This window comes from Pagrus pagrus (assembly GCF_965226575.1).
Source record: "Pagrus pagrus genome assembly, chromosome: 4".
Classification (NCBI taxonomy): Eukaryota; Metazoa; Chordata; class Actinopteri; order Spariformes; family Sparidae; genus Pagrus; species Pagrus pagrus.
The window spans coordinates 30,402,461-30,420,795 of NC_140188.1; the positions used below are offsets into that span (position 1 = coordinate 30,402,461).

General features: G+C 40.3%; 1 protein-coding gene across 1 annotated transcript; it reads right to left on the minus strand.

The window, feature by feature from the left end:
- Positions 1-48: 48 nt before the first annotated feature.
- LOC311256664 (uncharacterized protein) lies at positions 49-14,804 on the minus strand. The gene is made up of 7 exons (XM_084351910.1): positions 14,718-14,804; positions 14,468-14,534; positions 13,008-13,083; positions 12,822-12,833; positions 12,453-12,596; positions 9,541-9,683; positions 49-2,796 (listed from the first exon to the last, which is right to left on the minus strand). The coding sequence occupies exons 3-7, from the start codon at positions 13,072-13,074 to the stop codon at positions 2,572-2,574; spliced, it is 591 nt and encodes a 196-aa protein (XP_084208036.1). The 5' UTR covers positions 13,075-13,083; positions 14,468-14,534; positions 14,718-14,804; the 3' UTR covers positions 49-2,571.
- Between the last annotated feature and the right edge of the window lie 3,531 nt (positions 14,805-18,335).

Genomic DNA, 18,335 nt, shown 5'->3' on the forward strand with positions numbered 1-18,335 from the left:
AAAAACACACATCTACAAACTAACAAGAAATAAAAACAGACTTGATACATTTGGAACAAAAATGACTAATAAAATAAAAACTCCCACAAAACTGAATAAAAATGAATGCCGCATTGATTTTGAACAATTTTCTCAATTATTTCACATAGATATTTAACATAGCTTGTTGATAAGATAATTACATAATGTCTTATTTTTTACTATCAATATTGACAACTTTGGGCTTCCATATGTTCAAAAGTGACTGACAGTGAAGGAAAATAAGTCAAAATTCCAGTTTCTAGAAAATACACAGCAGTAGACTTGCTGAACTGTGCTGACTGATACACAAGATATTTACACTCATTCTTGTTGATTCTGTCTTTTTTGTGTTTTTACTATTAAAGCTTGGGTTGGTAAGATTGTTGAAACAAGCAAGAGCAGCTAAACTTCACATTCACTATGTTCCACAGGCTCTCTTAGCTTTTTGAGTATAATAAAAACATAAAAACGCAACTCTTAAATCACATAACACAAGCAAAATAGCTGTCATGAGCATACCTCAGTCCATAAAGACTACCCAGCCCAACATAGACTTAATCCAGTTTCCATTTTTTATCTCAACCTTATATTTGAGCTCCCTTGCCCCTCAGTACAGAGATACAAGGGGTAGTCGTTGAAACCCTATAAAACAGGACAACCCTTCAAGACCCTGCATTGATATTAGTAGAGCGGTGCAGCAACTTTCAACAACCTATGTTAACAAAGGGGGTGAATGCAACATTGAAATATGTCAAAATGAAGGGGAGTCATGCTGAGTGGTTTGGGACTGGGCCTTACTCTTTACTGTTGTTTTGGCCATGGTGAGTGAAACCACAGCACCCTGATTTGCATTTCCATTACAAGATTATCATGCCAGGTTGAGGGGATGCCTGGGATTGACTCTCTGGAGTACAGCCAAAGTGACAGTGGCCAACCTGTGACAACTCCCTTCTCTTTTAAATGAGCCTGTGTTGTCCTAAAACTCTTCTTGTGTCTGTGCAGGAAACCTGAGAGAAAGGCTTTTTTAAAAGTCTGGGTTCAGCTCTCAGTTATTTTGTAGCTTCTTATACCACTTTTACACCAAACCCACTAATAATCAGCATTTAACTCCTTTTACATTGCCGGTGGATGAGTTTGCTGTCCTGTTTTATTTCCCCTTGTGTATCCCGTCTACATCCAGACAACAGCCTTAACGTCAGCGCGTCATCAAATCGCGCCTGAGAAGCAGAGTAAAATTAGCATGTTCACCTGGTAGTTGTGTTCACATCACAGCCGAGCTGAGCTGGAGGTGATAAATACCGGTGACTACTGCAGGGTTAATTGACCAGGGAGTAAATCCTGATAATACACGTTCACATTTTACCCAAAAGCCAGATGTTGGCGGGATGTTAGCCTTCTCCTATGTGTCCAGACTGTAGTTGGGGTACCTGTTCTCCTCCTGGGTTGAAGCTGTTTGTGCTTTACTCGTTCACTTTTACCAGCAGCTCATGGAAGTCTCTGGCTTGGTCTTGAGCTGCAGCCTTTTTTTACTGTCAACTGCTACTACTACTGTTACCGATTTTGGTGCTTCATAATAAATGTTTTAAATATCTAAATAAAGGAGAACTTTTATTATGAAGAATTTCTAGGAAATGAAACGTGTTTGCCATCGAATTAACGGAGCTTAGCAATTTTTCAATAGTACTGCGGGGAGGATGAGGATCTATAATCGCTCCACAAAAGCCTACAAAAGAAAAGCGTGTCATCAGGTAAGACACACCTTGAAGCAGGTATCCCTGATGTAATGGAAATGCAAGTCCTTGACAAACAAGTCGAGCCAGGCTGGCAGTTGTATTGCGCATTGTTGTCATTGCTAACCGTATAACTTCTTCATGTCTCATTCAGCTAACATTATCATAATTAGTGTAAACAACAAACATGTTAGTACACAATGCTGTAAAGATAGCATGTTAGCATTAGAGAATTTTGGTGTACACATTTTCCATTCTTGTGCAACTAGCTCCACCCCGCCACAGATACAGGAATGTTCTCTCTTATTAGAGCATTTAATTTATTGATGGTTGTCGGAATGATTCACCAACCCTAGCTTTGACCATACAGTAACTATACTCCGCACTGTGTCTGTATAACTCTTGAATGGAATATAGAAAAAAAATATAAAGAAGAATGACTGCGGGTTGTCCATATAGCAATTTATCCTTAAAGATACCACAAGGAACTTTCACTTTTTGTTGATTCTGCTGGCCCCTTTGCACAAAAGATGACAGTGATGAGTAAACTCTGTTTCTTCCTCAGGCTTCAACACTGAATTCATCCTCAGCACTCTGCTGTAAAAAATTGTTTTAATTTTATCACTTATCCAAGTTTGGTAAGTCAGAGTCTGACCTGGTGACAGGCTTTAAGCATAACTATTATTATACAGAAATAGCCAATATTCTGATGGTCTAGTTGCTTCTGTAGGTTATATAAAGGCATTAGCTTTAAGTTGAGACTGTTCATAACCAGTAAAAAGTTCCTTGTAGTACATTTAATGTGGTTACAGTGGTTTTCTTACGATTTAAAAGAGAGAAAATTTAACTCGCAATCCTCATCGACTTCATCTTTACCTACTGGAATCAGGACCAGTTTGCTCAGAGTGTGGTCATCCTCATCATTCTTAAATCCCAGGAATTTATTTGGGTACATCGAGGACTCAAGCTTATACTTGGATGTTGAGACTTCAGTCCGGTAGAACACAGCCCTGTGTGCATCTTTCCCAATGTCAGGTGGAAGTTCCTACAGACAAACACATGTGCCAAGGTTGATTTCCCCATAATTCATTACCTTTTTCATCATTTGTTTAATACACATTCAGTTTATGCTTGTCAACTTACAAAATTCAACTTAAAAACTTATTTGTGTTAAAATCATCTGAGTTGGCAGTATGACTGCAGATATAAGCATGTCACTATCATTATGGCATTACAGACCAAATAACTTCTACATGTGACAGAACTACATTCATATTTCACAGAACCATAGTCTGGTTGCAAGAAAGTGAAAAAGACAGATTCTTTGTTCTGGTAAAAAATAAAAACAATATTTCTGTGACTTCTGGTTAGGCTATGTCCATGGCAGTCGCATAAAACTGGGCTCCACCTGACCCATAAATAAGAAAGCCTAAAACTCAGAGAAACACAAGAGATGAACAGATGGTTGACTGACAGAACTTCTACCACGATGAGTGCAAGTCAGAGACAACACAAGAAAGACAATAAATCAGGAAAATGCGACGAAGCAAAGAATAGCCAGAAGCAGTTACTGCTGGAAGCTGCCATGGCTAACAACAGAGACGGGGGTGAATCAGAGCTGCTAGCAGAGCTAAAGAAACTTTGGCAGGAGTATGGTGAATCCTTCCGGGACTCCAAATAATCCCTAAACAGGCCAGAGACAGCTGTGGGTGAAAACGCAGCAAATGGAAAAACTGGACGAGAGAAAATCTACAGTTGAACACGGTGTGAGGGCCACTGAAGACAGAAGCTTGCATCAGGAGAGGGCTGTAGGCTATGTATAGACTCCTGTGGACCAACATCAGGGTGTACGGGATTGTTACGGACCCTCTAACATATTTAAAAGGACGCTCAGACACCAAATGAACAGTGGAACAAAAGTTTATTTTAAATTAACCACTGAAGCTCAAGCAAAATACAAACCAAAATAGGATGGAGATCCCAGCTGAAATCAACAAAAGAAGGGGAAGTCACTGAGCCAGCCACGCAGTGGGCTGTTGCTCCCAGCTATCCCCTTTAACCTATCAGGAAGGGAAAGAATAGTAACCTAACCCTAAATGAACCAAAGAAAACCAAAAACTGGACTACCGGTGATCTCCAACCCCAAACTAAAACAAACTAACAAAACAAAACCCCAGCAACAGAGAACCTGCGGGGGGAAAAAGACAACAAAGTGAAGAATGGAAGAATATCCCCCTTCTGATGTGAGCTTGCCAGTGGCTCGAGATCGAGCTTTCCACTCAACCCTCCTCAAATGCTGTCATCAGGTGATTGCAACACACCTGGGCAGGTGTGACTTCCTGGAAGATAAAAACACAGACAAAGGAAGGGAGGTCGCCAGAGAGCAACAGAGGGAGAGAGATACGGGCTGTGTCCGAAATCACTTACTACTCTCTATATAGTGCACTACATAGTGAGTATGCCATTTTGTAGTGCTGTCCGATTGTCTAGTGGGAATTATTATACCCTATACAGTGGACTCAAAGTATCCCACAATGCATCGCGAAAAGTAGTGTACAAGCGATGGTCACTAACCAAGCAATATTTACCATCATGCATTGTGCTGAGAGAAAAATAGTAGACGAATGGATTATTCGTGTGTGTTTTAATGAGCTATTTTTAACTTATTTATTCATGTATGCTTTTATGAGCTACTGGACAACTAAATTTCCCCTAAGGGATGAATAAAGTATCTATCTATTTATCCATCCATCTAATCTGATTTAAAAACAAAGTTGTGCCATGTCTGTTTCCCCAGGAGGGGGTTTAGTCTGACAATACGAGTGAATTATTGACACTGACGATACATTAATGATTTAGATGTCTTGTATAAATGTAAAATCCTTCATTTTTATACTTACAATCTGACGACATCTTGTTATCTGGATGATGGTGAGTAAGAACACAGATAAATTTATGTTTAGTGGCATTTTGGGGAGCTCCGAGACGCGTATGCAATTGTGAGGTAAATGGGGTCTAACTATAGCTCTTTGATCGCACGGTACAAGATAAAAGAGATAAAAAAGAGACAAAAGATGTGGCGCAAAAATGGTGTGTATATATACACATACATGTATATAGTACATAACTGTATACTTTTTTTTACTTATTTTAATATATGTTTAAGTATTTATTATGGATAGTCGACAACCGGTGTTGATGTATGACGTTTCAACTGTGCGACAGCAGTGACGTAATTAACGATGCCCGAAAGTGCTTTTTTCTTTCTGCCGATGAGCTCCCTATATAGTCCACTATGTTGGACTCCCTATGTAGTGACTAGGGAGTAGGGAATGAGTGAGTGATTTTGGACACAGCCAGAGAAAAAGGCAGAGGGAGAGAGAAAACCAGCCGGGCGCAACAGCGCCCCTACAGGCCCACACGTAACAGGGATACCAGAAGACACCGAGGGGAAACAGATGGTACCGTTCATAACCAACTTCTTAAGTACAATGCTGGAGCTGTAAGAAGTGGTGGATATTAAACTGGAGAGAGCACACAGGGCTACCACACCTAAGCCGAAAGCAACAGCACCCAGAGGTTCATAATAGTAAGATTTCTGGATTTCAGCGTGAAACAATTAGTACTGCAGCAGGCTTGGAAACAACAAGATATTACTTTCCAGGGTCGGCGGGTGTATTTCGATCAGGACTACTTGCCAGAGGTACAAAGAAAGAGAAAAAAAATGCGAGGGTGATTAAAAAATAAAAAATGAAGAGAGATGAACATCAGAGCTAATTCTCTGTACCCAGCTCAACTTAAACTTTTTCTGAGAACAGTGGTGAAAGTGTTTCCGTCACTGTGGGAGGCTCAACCAACACTGAAAGAGCTGGGAGTTGACACAGAAATGGAAGAGTGGGACGTACTGGAGAGAGAGCTGACCCAAGACGTGTGGATGACCCGGGACAGTTGGAGGAGGAGTCAGCAGCTACTGACCCCCACAGAGATTTGAGCCATCATTCGGGGCATTCATCATAATTTAAGGGACGCAAGTAATAAAACTCCTGTTGAATACGAGTTAAGCAAAATGTCAACCACATTGACAGTTTTGTTATTATGTTATTACTGTGGGACAAGGCTGAAGTGATACTCCGATGAGAGAGAATGGCTAATAATACATTATTAAGGACTCAGTTAATATTTTCAGGCACACAAAGCAATGGGATCTTTAATCTGGGGCAACCTGGTGGACCAGTGCAAGCACACTTAGTGTTTTTTCCCGCAGGGTTATTACTCCCTGCCCAAGTTCAACACTGTTTATGGCAATGTCCAGTTATGATCTACTGGTGGTTTGTTCAATATGTTTGATGTTTCTTGGCAGATGTGTTTACAAATGTGAAAAAACACATGGATTTGAATTAAGGCTTGGCATAATTACAAGGTACCATAATATGAATACACTGAACTGCATTAGTTATAATATAAATGGAATTAACCATCCCATAAAGAGGAAAAACCTCTTTGAAGACGATCCAGGTTTTTTTTTTTAGGGAAACTGCATCACTCTTAGCTGAAAACGCAGAAGGGATAATCGTAATAGGAGGGGATTTCAATTATGTGGTGGACCAAAATGTAGATAAATACCCATTTGAACGAGGAGCCCAGACATTCAAATCTAAATCATTATGTAGTGTGATGAAGGAGCTTATGCTCATTGATATATGGCACTTGAAACACCCCAGTGGGAGGGATATACATATTTCTCAAGAGTGCATAAAAGCCACTCCAGAATTGACCTTTTCTGTGTCTCAAGACAAGAGCTTGGACGCTGAGAAAGCATGTGATCAGGTTGATTGGCTATACCTGGAGCACAATTGGGCGAAAAGGGGACTGTATTTAAATTGTATTAATTGTATAGAAATGAAAAAGACAAGGACTAGACAGACTAGACAGGAAGTACCCTATCCCTATTATTATTTGCAATGACCATAGAACCGCTGGTGGAAATGATACGGAAAAAACGTCTAATATATGGGATATCGGATGGAGGACGGACCCACAAGATAACGATGTATGCAGATGATGTTATTTTGTATGTTGGTGATCCTCTGAACTCTCAAGATTAAAATGAATGGATGAAGTGCACCCAAAAAGTCTGGTCTCAAGTGAGAAAAAGGGGGAAAGCACCTCTAACTAAATCAAGAGCTGTGAAAATTGTAGAGATTGTGGATTTTCTGCCAGGTCAATTGGATGCTTGGTTTAAGAAATGGACAGAAAAAGGATTAACTATAATAAACCAAATATTTGAGGGGGAAACTCTGAGCTCATTCAAACAGCTACAAGATAAATTTGGTCTGAGCTCCAAAGATTTCTTTAGGTACTTACTACAATTGAGAAGTTATTTGACGTCACATCAGGAATGGAAGGTACTCCCATAGAACAGTTTTTTATAAGGATTATGGAAGAGAAGAAGGGTATGAAAATTGTGTCAAGGATATATCAATGTTTACATCCACTTGTGTCGGGGAATGCTCTCAATATAAAAGAAAAGTGGGAGTTAGACATGAATGTTATCATTGAAGATGAAACATGGGAAAATGTGTGTGAAGATGGACATAAGATAACTAACAGTCCACTGTGGAAAGAATTTAATTGGAAATTGAAAATGAGATACTTGAGATATCCTTTCTTGACATCTAAGTTTGATAACAGCAAAACAAATTTGTGCTGGAGGGATTGTAAACAAACTGGGGATCACACACACATTTTTCGAGACTGTCCAAAACTGAAATCATATTGGGAGGGGATTCAGATCGTAATATTTATCATTTTGAACATTGAGTTACCATTAAACCCACTGTTTTATATCTTTAGAGCCATTCCTGACGGAGCAATAGAAAAACGAAAGTTATAAATATCCTATAAATATCCATATTATTGATGTTATTACTTTTATTTATATTTTTTTTACTTCCACTCTTCCCTCTCTATGTGCATATACAAGATGCCAAAATTAATTTGGTTAAGGGGGTCTGCCGAGTTGTCAGTAGTTTTTCTGTTTATTTTGGATCTCTTTTAATGTTATTTCTTTAACAACAAAAGCAGATGTGTAAATTTGAGGTATTATATTTGAAGCTTAAAAAAATTTTAAAAAAAGAAAGAAGCAAAATATTTCTGAAAATGTACTTTTGTATTTCCATTATTAACATGAAAATACAAAAATGCAAACAGCTGTTTGTATACATGTTTACTTGATTTGTTTTTAATAGTTAATGCAATACTTAAATAACTTATTGAAACTTTGCACTGAACTGACAAATGATATACATTTGTACTTATACACTTGTACTATTTCTTGCCGGACACCTGGCAGCACTTCTGCTCACATTTTCTTCATATTTAACAAAAAAAAAAGCTAAAATAAGTATACATCTGTATGCACATTAGTTTTTGACGGAGCAAATATTTTCTCCTAATAAATAACGTATTTAAACCTTGAACTAGGTTTGCTGCGGTAGTCTGTGTTTCTGGTGTTACAGTGGTCGAGCTTACAGCAATTACATCACTGTCGTTTTGCTTTTTATTATATCATTTTCCAGTGACGGACACTATGACTAAAAACTGCCAGAGGCGTCTACTCCATGCAGCAGTGGGGCCAGCAGCAGAGTTACATTACAGAGTAACAGGAGTCACATTAAACTTTTAGCTTGGAGAGTAAGGACGGCTGACTGACAAGATGGTGCTGGAGGACTTGTTGTCAAAGCGAGATGCAAAAGTGCCTTTTTGGCAATGTGTCAGATTTAAACTCAGTCATAACCTGATCACATTAATGAGGGAAAAGCAGTTGTTACCCATATGATAAGTTGGGGGTGTGCAGCATGTCACCTGTAGCTCTTCATCTAACAGCTCCTTCTTGTTCCATTACTTCTTTTTTTTTCCTCAAGAAAATCCATGGCATGAACTGGAAGACCCTAGGTGAGTTGGTATGGAATTACCCTTTGGTTACACTAGTCCCAACCAGCCTCATCTACCTGTGATTCAGTTTGTTGTTATGTATTTTTCCCATAATGCCTTTTGGTAATTCTTCTGTTGGTAAACTTGCCCTCCCTTGGAAACAGCCAATGTTAAACAAAGAAAGTAATTGTTCAGGTATAAACTGATGTTAATGACACTATGTTGCTTTTGTCCAGATAAGAGAAACTCGTCCTAACTTCCCTCCCTAGAGAATGCATAGGTTTAACTTCCTCATTCAGTTAAAGTCTGTGGCATGATGGAAAGTTTTCTGACAAAACTTTGCAAACATACAGCAGGTATACCCTTACATAACCCTGGCCCTGTGACAGCAAAATGGAACAAAACCGGTTTAGACTTCCCACAGCAGAGGTTTTCATAATGAGAGAGCGTATGTTGGTCTACTACAAACAACAGGAAGTCATTTGGCCCACTTTTTACCACTGAGTCAATCATAACTCAAATGTAACCACACAGACATGATACTGTTCACATATCATAAGTTATAGTGTGACTCACACTTTCCAATGAAAGTGTCTCAATTCTGTCAGAAACGTGGATTCAAGGTTCATGGACAGAAAGGAAAAATAATGACATACAGAATGAGACATGATATAAAACAACACAAAACAAAAAAGAGTGACTGTATATGGTAACAAACTGAAAAATAAATAATACATAGCTAAGAATAAGGAGAAATAAATAAATATTTATTTGGTTGCTGTGATAACAGAGCCACTCAAAGTGGACCTTCCCATCACACACTGTAACAAAGTGTTAATGATTTGATGAAACTCACCATTTCCTCAGGATCAATTTCATGACTCTCATTGCATGACACCATCTTCATCTTGCCGTTGGCTGTAGTGGCATACAGAATGACTGCCCTCCCCTCCTCTCCACGTTCGTTGTCAGTGTAAAACTTTAAATTGAATTTGCATTCTGAAAGAAAAAAGAGCATGTCACAGAATGATAGAGGATCATTTTGAAAGATATGCAAAATGTGACAATGATTGAAGGTTTGGAGAATATTGTGACGGCGTGACCTCTGTCATCTGCTGTGTCTGTATGTCGACGTTTATGTTTTCTGCTTTTCATCATCAGTTTAAGAGTCTGACCTTTTCAGACCTGACAGACACTGCTGGCCCTATTTCAACAATCTATGGTGCAAGGTGTCATCTCCCATTCCCTTGAAGAGCCAGGTGCACCTGCAAGGAGCACATTGCGATCCAAACAGTGGTACTCTTTACTGAGGACAGGTATGTGGTCCTTGATGCTCTGTATAACCAGTTCTTCAAAATACATTGTTTCCTAACAACATGTACTTTGTCTGCTTGGCTTGCTGAATTATCAGTGAAGATAGAAACACTGTACTCATGTACTTCCCCTGCTTTAAACTGCTTTCAGTGTGAGATGCATGCACAGATCCAGGACAGAAGACTAAGGGTGCACTCACAGTAGGCAATCTGTACCGTGCCTGAGCAAGGTACACTTTCTTGGCCCTGACAAGGGACAAGGGTTGGAAGAGGTGTGCTTCAGCACGGTACAGTTGCTCAAGCAAGCACAGGTGCACAGCGTGGACGTGAAGTAGGGCTGTGCAATTATTCAAATTTTGATCGTGATTTCGATTTTTGGGTCAAACGATGTCCAAACTAATATAATCGAATTGAAATGATTTATTTGGCATTTTTCGTTGTACAGTAAGCCGAGAGATTTTCTGAAAGAGACGCGCATGCGCAATTAAGTCCCTCCCCCAAAGCATTCAACGCGGCCCTGCTGACTGGCACTCACTCAACTAAATTACATAATTACATTATCGCCATCAGTCAACAGGATGCTGTCTGACTCTGTCACTCGCGGGGAGGGAGGCTGTTTTCTGGGGGAAAGAGAAATGCTGAATAAATGCATCATGTTTCCAAGCTCAAAAATAATCGTTTAAATAATCGTGATTTCAATATTGACCAAAATAATCGTGATTATGATTTTTTCCATAATCGAGCAGCCCTAATGTGAAGTATGATCATGTGTGTTATGCCGCCTTGCGTGATCAAGAAATCCAGGAATGTGAAAGGGCTGTCTATGACCAAAACAACACAAAAGAAGCAACAAAACAGTCAGTAAAGTCATGTTCTCTGTGTTGCTCTCCATTGTGCTGTGACCGAGCTACGACGTGGTGACGTATGTACAAGAGGTAACCAAGCTCAGGCCTGGTTGCAGCTGGAGCAATGTGAGTGCAGGCCAGCGGGGGACAGGAGAGGAGGGACAGTCGTGCTTCAGCTCGATATGGAGCCAAGTGTGAATGACTGGGAGCTTGTGGAAAGATAAACATGACGGGGTGTTCTTGTGTGACAAACCTCCCCGATCACAGAGTGATGAGAGGAAATTGTTCATTATCATCCACTCCAAAAGACTAGTTAGTTATTTGCATGAATCAATCTGGTCAGAGCCCTGGATTTTAATTAGGTGGCTCTTTGAAACTGGTCAATTGGGACACACAGGTGCCTCACTACATGCAGTCTGGGTTTCACAACATGTGCATGCATAGTATAACCTGTGGGGAAAAAAGCAATTTTAAACCTTATTTTGGGCCCTATTTAAGTTAGCTACGTAAGTAATACCTTTAGGGCGTGTCCAAGTCCATTTTGCGAGTTAAATGGCGAATAATCTGGGCGCAGAGTGAGGCACAAGGCACAAAGAGGTTGTATTTAGACTCTTCATTAGTCATGGGTGTGTTCTGGGAGTTACATAAATTAAACTAATCAGGTTGTCATCTCCCATTCCCTTTAAGAGCCAGGTGCACCAGGACCTGGAGTATTTGAACAGCGGCACTCGTCTTCACTGAGGGACAGGGATGTGCTGCTGGACCGTCTGCCTCTGCTGTCTCACAATCATCGACAACTCTGTTTGACTTCATCTGAGAAAATACACTGATATTTAACTGAGGAGGAGGAGGAGGAGGAGGAGGAGGAGGAAGAGGAGCGCTGCTGCGTCCCTCTGTGTGTGCACTGATCTCAGTCCATGGATCAGATGGGACGGGTCATAAAAAGTATCATCCTGATCAATAACAGTTGGGATGAGAGGGGAGAAATACGTCCTTTATGAGGAAAATATTAATGACATCACCTGCAGAGATCCCCCAGCAGCAGAAACAGTGTATCTCTACATTAACATGCAAATTTGCACACAAGGAACAGCTGATAAACGCCTGTGTGGGCCCATCTAATGCGTCCTTTAAACAGCAGGAAACAAACTGTGCCTTTGACTTCAGACCAGCTTTTTGTCGGTCTATGGCGCTGTCACTTCCTGCTGCCTCAAGATAGAAATCCTCCATCAGTGCACCTGACCACACCTCATTTTAAGGCCAACACACCCAGGGGTGCACAGGTGGTTGTGAGTACATATACACATCAACACATATACACGCCATTTACACAACGTGGGCACTGGGCATGAAAATGACAACTGTGTCAGTCTGAAACTAGTAATGACACTTTAGCTGCATTGCGTTAGATAGAGCCCCGTATGTCCCAGTGACCATTAAAAGTAGGTTATGGCTCTGTCCTCATTCATTTAGACAGGGGCCTAGTGTTGTTAGCCTGAAATTAACCGGCCATGGGCGTTGCAAAGCATGCTGCTGAGTGAAAAAGACCTGCCTAAAAGGACTTTGCTACAAAGGCTAAATTAAAGCAAAAATATTTTGCTGCATCTTACCTGGCTGACGTTGCTGTTTTCCACTTAGGGTTAGTGCTCTGAATTCTTCTTCAGCATTTAAAATCAGGAATTTGTTGTTGTTGCTTCGGATCAAACACAGATGAGCTGCTTGATCAGACTGTCTGAATGCATCTTCAACCAGATCTGCATTTTTGATAGAAAAACACGTTATTACACCAGAAATGTCATGCATGTGCAATCACTGCTTGTATATTACAATACAATATTTTACTATTAATACTTATGGTAGATAAAGGGGTAAAAGCATTATACTAAGGTAAAACATTTGCCCTCCATCTGTATAATTAACAGATATACGTATATAATAAAAAACATCTATTATATAAAATAATAGAAGAATTGCCTTACCTGGTTCAGCATCTTTAAATATGGAGCAGCGGACATTAAAAAAGAGGATTTCAGGATTAATATACCAACATTCAAAAAATGAATTAGGGAATATGTATTTTTTATCACTATAATGTATAACATATTACACCACATAATTGTACTATAGAATCCAACCACTGAGAAAAAATCAAGTATAAGCTTTACCTGTAAAGTAGAAGTTCGTCCCACTGAAACATACAAAATGGACAGGAGTGCAGCCATTGGTAGCCATCAGGTAGACCTGGTTAAAAAACAAACAAAAAAAGTTATGGGATGCAGTGTACACTATATCCATAGGGCATATTTTCTGCCTGCCGCTGTCTTTAAGTGTGAATAAAATGTATAGAGGGGTTACAAATGTGTTACAGAAACAACAGTCCCTTGTTAAGCTGTTGTTCCACCACAATCCTCCACAACAGCTTCAGTGCTCCTTAACATGAATCCCCTGTGGAACATGTGAGTGATGAACAGTATTCTAATATTCCCTCATGTGGTGTTTTGATGTCGCCCGCTCAGCACTCTTATACATGAACAGTGTACACCTGTATGGAAGCATCTGCAGGTTTTTCTTTTATCTGTCACCCATCAGTGGCTTTTGGCTTTACACACTTAGGTGAGCCTTAATCCAGGCCAGCTCAATAAAAAAGGAGAAAGCAAACTTTGTCCAAAACCAGATGAATGGGTTAGCGGGTATGTTGAGCATAAAGTCACAGTTTTACATGTCACCGAGACCTTTTTCTTGAAATTGGCGAAAAACCCTCTCTCACTAATCAGCTCTATTGGAAATAGCATCACTCTATAATCAATAGTCATGAGCCTTATGTATTCTCAGCTGAGGGAATACTTTAATGGAAAACTGCTGAGCCATTTTCCTTCTGTTAAAATCACAAATAAACATTAAAACTGCACTATATTATACGTGACACTGAAGGAGCACTGTGGAGTGTTGGTGAAGAGAAAGATTTTCATTGGCTGATTTTTTTCTGCCTAAACAAATAAATAAACAAACTCTCTTTGTTTTCATGACTGAATAAACAAACTGACCTTAAAGGACAACACATTTCATACTGTTTTACTTTGTTTATATGTGGCGGACCCTGCCACCTTTCTAGCTTCAAACAGTGTTCTGGGACCTTATTTTCCTCTGAGAACAGCTTGTTTATTCACTTATGGAAAAAATACATATTTATGAGTTTGTATTATGCCCTCATTAATATTGTAAATATTAAAATTCTGAGTTTGAATTTTTCTTTTTTTAAAACTACATCGTGCCCGTTTAACGTTTACCACCAAAACAGTTAGCCAAACCATGCCTCGTGGCATGATGTTATTTGCGCTTTTTTTCAGTTTGACATTTATGTGAATATTTTCGAGGATAAACTCACGTCAGATATAGCCTAAACTCAGCAGCCTCACTCTGGGAGATTTTCCTGAAATGCTGCTCTCTGTTCTCTCAGACTCACTCTGCTTTGTAACCAGTGCTCTTCATTAGAGAACGACTTGTTGCTCTGCGCTGGGAACTAAACGCCGCTCAACAACAGACCCCAGCAACGTGTCTAGCAGAAACAGACGAGAACAGCAGCTCCACCCTGGCCAGGTATCATTTCCCCCGCCTCGAGTCATACCTTTCCAGATGCGGTGTGAAGTGGGTGGCTTCGTCTTCTCTCAGGCGGCTCCGTCACACTCAGTCTCCTTCAAATGAGGACGACAGACAGCAAAATGAATCTTAAAATATATATTTTATAAAAACTCTCTGACCAGTGGCGCTCAGTTTGAACATGGTCTCCGCTCCAGTTGTGTCCCTGGCTGCGGGAGAGAGATGCACAATGAGTCTTCACCGCCAGTAAAGTACGGGTTATGACAGTGGACTGTTACCTGGCTCACAGGCTCGTCACGCTCCGATGGACCCGTCAGAGGACAGACACGAAGACGGAGGCTCGTGTCTTTATGTGTGGAGGCGGGCGCGCGCTTCCCGGTCCCACAGTAGGCGGAAGTGAAGACAAATGACTTTACTAAACGAAAACGCAATTCCTGTTTCATTATCTCTAAAATGTAAGCCATCCTCTTGTTTGGTATGGGCCACTTTTTAATCTTACTTCTTACAACGTTGAATACAAATATCATTTGAACACATGAACACATGAACATCATCTTTTTGGCTCCGAGGTGTGGATGTATAAATACTGTACATGTTTGTAGCTCTAGTGCTGCGTCTTGAATGATCGAAACAAAATGTCATTCCATTCCCTGATAACGTTTCACTGATAATTCCTAATCGTTTCATTGAATGTGTACTTTTATTTTGAAGTTTTCCCTCTTCCTCTCCTGTGAGAATGGCTGCAGTTAGCCTGTCTGCCACCAGAGGGCCCACAGGAGCTGTGGAGAAAAGGTTCAAGACGCTGCAGAGGAGTCGAGCAGTGATTTCTGAATAACCGCCTACTAGTCTGGAAACATGTATTGTGCCATAAGTAGGGCTCACAAAGTCCACAGACCACGACTCAAAATACTTCTATTTTGCATTTATGTCTAATGTAACACTATTATTTCCATTACAAATCATAATATAAGCTTAATTGTTGGTTAATGATCTTAGTGTTTTGTATGTCCCCCATTAAAAAAGTGCTTGAGCTTGCATGGACTCCACAAGTGGGACTCTTGATGACTCATGTTATCCCAGCCTGATTTGACTGTGTAGCAGAAAAGCTTGGCCATAGCTGCCACTGTAAGGCCGTGAAAAAGAGGGAGATTTTCTGGGTTGGGTTGCCAGGTCCACGACACACATCCTGCAGGAAACCAACACTCCAGTTTGATTTGTATCACTAATAAATTGGGAGACTAAAGGCAGAAATTAGGTCAGGTGGCTGTGGAGGATGACAGTCAGGACTCCTTGGTCTTCTTTTGGACTTCATGTAGTTCTTTGAGGTGTGTTTGTGGACATTATCAAAAAGTATGCAATGATTCATTTTCTTGCTGAACCAGTTTGGCTTGTCACAAACTACAAGAGCTGTAAACATGCACCTCTTTGCGGTTTTGTCTAGTATCAAGTAGTTAGTCACTGAACAATGGAGAAAACATATGAGGTACTTCCGAGGCACAATGTTTCCATTCTTTATAGACTGACTGATGCACTCTGTAACCAGGATTCCTGCCCCGTGGTTGGAAGCCTCTGCACACCAGTCAAGTTGCATGTTACATTCATGTCTGTCCAGACCCATGTAAAAAATAGCCTATATAGTAAAAACTGTAATAACAGGTAAGAGTTGTTATGGTGAAATGAAAGTTTTCACAATATAGACATCAGTGTCCATCCAGTGAGAAACAGGCTGCATTCACCTAGAGACTGTTTTACAGAGGAGTGCAGGGGACTGATAGACAGCTTCATCACAGGGTCACCTGAAGATCAATATCAGCAGAGCCGATGAGCTTGTGTTGGAGTACTGCCATATGTCTGTTAGTGTGTAAGTTCATGAGAGGAACATAAAAACAGTCAAATTCCCTTGTGTGTCTGTGTATGTGTTCACATGCTCGGCCAGCTGATGCTGATAGAACACAAACAAGCGACACAATGTAACATGTGAATGTTTCACGCACGTTGAACCTCGCAGCGCAGAAGAGCTCTATTACCGCCACAACTTAAAGGATTAGTGCCACCAATTCATTATCTGACCAAATGTGAAATCTGGTCACAATCTCCCTTCTGTTCCTCAGTTATGCCGTTGAATGCTGGCCAGACAAGTGTTTTTGCAGATCATTATGACATCATCACAGCGAGGCTGATCTTTGACCAACAAAATCTAATCAGTTGATCCTTGAGTCCAAGTGGACATTAATGCCAATTTTGTAGGGATTCCCTCAAGGTGTTAATGGGAAATCACGTTCACGAGTATGGGACAGACATGAAGTGGAATCTCTAGGCTTTTGCACTCATTTTAGGGGCACCACCTCTGAAGAGGAAAAATCAAATCAAATCAAATAATTTCTTAAGTAATCAGTCAAATATCTAAAAGTGTGACTTCATGATTAAATTGATCTCCATTCTCCACTTCAAAGGAATACACAGAACCACGACTGGGTCAATATGAAAATGTTTATTAAGTGAGTAAATATTTACACAAATAACTTAAATGAAATGATTATCAATTCAATTAAAAAAACTTTAGTCTCCAGTCTACATGTCAAAGTGTCACAGGGCAAGATGCTGAACCACAACTATCAGTGTGTGAGTGTGTGTGTGAATGGGTGAGCACAGAAATATTGTGTGGCGCTATAGTTAGGAAGCACGGTATCACTCCTGGTCAGCTGGCCGGTGCCGTCCACAGCAGCCTCTGCCATCAGTGTGTGAATGGCTGAATGTGCACCGCCACCCTTTTCACTCCCCACCTGTCTTCCATCAGGTAATCACCCCTCATGTATTTAGGTCCTTGTCGTCCCCTCTCTTTGTCCGTTTGTCTGTTCTGTTTTGTCCTTGTGTTCCTGTGTCTCCCTGTCCCATCTTCCAGTCGTGTGTTTCCAGCTTTTGGTACCTGATTCCTCATGTTATTTCTGGTTTGTACTTTGTTAGCTTTTTGCTTTTCTTCTGTTTTGTTTTCTGCCTTTTCTCGCCACATTTTGGGACAAAGGATTTATTGCATTTTGAATTCAGTTTTATGTTAATAAAGCTTGCCTTTTGTGAAGTTACCTGCCTTCCTGTGTGTCTGCATTTGGGTCCCCTATATTTAACCATGACAGTGCATACCAGCAGTGCATACCTCCAGCAGGGCCTAACTACTTTAATTCAATCAAGCCTAATCCAATATATAATAAAACATATTTCTATCTGCTTGATTCAGATTTTTGTTTGGAGCAGCATCAAATTTTACCTACTCATAGATACCAAACACCTAAATACGCCAGATTTTTAAAATCAAGATCCATACATTATTCCCTGAGAAGTTAACGAACGTGCGGAAGAACGCCTTATCTTGCACTGTGAAAGAAAGTGAAAAAAATGTCTGGATCTGTCCTTTTAGCCAGATCCACCAATTAACCAAAATTAATGGGGTCTATTCTGGGCGGAAATGCCAGCTCTATCCAGTTCTTGTGGAAATCCATTCAGTAGCTTTTGTGTAACCCTGCTGACAAACCAATAGACACGGCTATAAACAGATAATAATGCTAATGCTGCTCCGTGTCTCCTGGCTGTAAAAAGGAGCTATTTGCACACAAGTTCACCATACATCAACTTAAAAGTGATAATATGGCAGGGTTGTTGTTTTTGTTGTTGTTGTTGTTGTTTTTGCTGCCCCTCAAAAAACAGTTATTGCAGGTTGAAGCATGATGGATCTTGACATAACTGACTTTCTCTCACAATAAGTCCCAGCTGTTTTATTTACTTCTGCTCTGCTTTCAAGGCTCATAGACACTGTCAACTATCACCTTCTATATTCAGACCCTAACTCTCTAGCTCTAAGAGGACCAGTACTCAGTCACAATAGAGTGACTCAGCACTGGATT

What these genes read in the sequence shown, in the direction of transcription:
- LOC311256664 (XM_084351910.1), bottom strand. Translation starts at nt 13,074, where the DNA reads ATGGCTACCAATGGCTGCACTCCTGTCCATTTTGTATGTTTCAGTGGG. An exon ending in AAAACAGCAACGTCAGCCAG is followed by an intron (nt 9,684 to 12,452) that starts GTAAGATGCAGC and finishes TTTTTCTTTCAG; the next exon opens with AATGCAAATTCAATTTAAAG. An exon ending in AAATTGATCCTGAGGAAATG is followed by an intron (nt 2,797 to 9,540) that starts GTGAGTTTCATC and finishes GTTTGTCTGTAG; the next exon opens with GAACTTCCACCTGACATTGG.